The 1,579-nt window shown below is 42.1% G+C and overlaps 1 protein-coding gene across 1 annotated transcript; it reads left to right on the forward strand.

Moving 5' to 3' along the window:
- Positions 1-36: 36 nt before the first annotated feature.
- LOC117122289 lies at positions 37-1,570 on the forward strand (the record flags this gene model as incomplete). Its single annotated transcript, XM_033267832.1, has 3 exons — positions 37-427; positions 616-993; positions 1,163-1,570. Coding segments are annotated over exons 1-3 (1,020 nt in total), but the record flags the coding sequence as incomplete, so codon positions are not given.
- Between the last annotated feature and the right edge of the window lie 9 nt (positions 1,571-1,579).

Below are 1,579 nucleotides of genomic sequence, written 5' to 3' on the forward strand. Positions count from 1 at the left end.
ACAAGTTGGCACCACAGAGGCTCAAGTAGATCCGACTGAAGCTAAAGTGCTTACTTCAGAAGCTCTAGTAGGCACCACAGAGGCTCAAGTAGATACGACTGAAGCTAAAGTGCTTACCACAGTTGCTCAAATAGATACCACAGAGGCTCAAGTAGATCTTACTGACGGTCAGGTAGAGCCAACTGAAGCTAAAATGCTTACTACAGTTGCTCAAGTAGATACCACAGTAGATCTCACCGAAGCCCCTGTGAACCCTACAGAGGCTGGAGAGAAAACGGTAACTGTTTGCTCAACTTGTATGTCAGACGTCGTCATAACCAGTAGATGGAGCGGAAATTTCCAAGCGACTATTACGGTGACACTTACAAATACAGTGACTGCATGGAATATGAATATTTATTTCTCGGAACCAGTGGATAGCATAGACGTAAGTTGTGATAATTTTGTTTTGTTACCGTATTGTTTATAGTATTGTTGAGAAATAAGACAGTTTAAAGACCGCTGAATAACTTACCATATTACGAATAGAAAAAGTTAACATCACAGACAGGCCTATTAATATTAGTAAATAGTTGTGCTCTGGATTCAAATTAACACACTTCTTGCCTCTTATAGGTATACCAAGCAATCGAATTATCGATTTCGAACGACAATATGGTTTACAGCATAAGTAACGAAAATTACAACGGTGATCAATCTGCTGGAGCCATGTTAACATTGGAATTCCAAGCATCATATTCTGGGTCAGAGCCTTCAACAATACGAATCGAAGATATGACGAACCAGCCGGATTGCTGCACAGAGGTCGTAGTGACTCTACCGATTCCAACGGCTGCACCAGGAGAAGGTTGTGCAACTTGTTGTTCAACAACTGCAGTGACGTCAGAATGGCAAGGCAACTTCGTTGGCGAGTTCAGAGTGCCGATAACACGGCGAGTCAGTAATGGATGGACGGCAGAAATTCACTTTTCTTCAGCTGTTAATAGTCTAACGGTAAGTGATAAATAACATCATTTGTTATCCTTCGTAGGCGCTATATGATCTAAGGGTATTCCAAATATACAAACGTAGATGCTACTAAATCTAGTTGCGATTCTTGCAACCCAAGCTCTCTAATACAATGAATCTGTTAATTAATATTTCATAACTTTTTTCTATTTAGATGCACGACGCAGACGTCATTGGACCGTTGAATGGCAATACCGTGTATCAGATTCGTAATAGGCAACATAATGCAGATTATTCTCCTGGAGATGAAAATACCCAAAGCTTTCAAGCAACAATTTCAGGAAATACGCCAACATTTTACGTGTATATGGTTGGACAGCCGCAGTGCTGTGGTGGAGGCTGTGAAACAACCGAAGTAGATCCGACTGATCCACCACAAGTAGATCCCACCGAAGCTCCAGTTGATCCCGCGGAAACGCACGTATATCCCACAGAAACTCCAGAAGATTCTACGAAAGCTAAAGTAGATCCAACAGAGGCTCAAGTAGATCCGACTGAAGCTCAAGTGCTAACCACAGAAGCACAAGTTGGCACCACAGAGGCTGAAGTAGAACCAACTGAAGCTGAAGTG

This window comes from Anneissia japonica, unplaced genomic scaffold, assembly GCF_011630105.1.
Source record: "Anneissia japonica isolate Jap-2015-1 unplaced genomic scaffold, ASM1163010v1 scaffold78088_len1571_cov205, whole genome shotgun sequence".
In the NCBI taxonomy this organism is placed as follows: Eukaryota; Metazoa; Echinodermata; class Crinoidea; order Comatulida; family Comatulidae; genus Anneissia; species Anneissia japonica.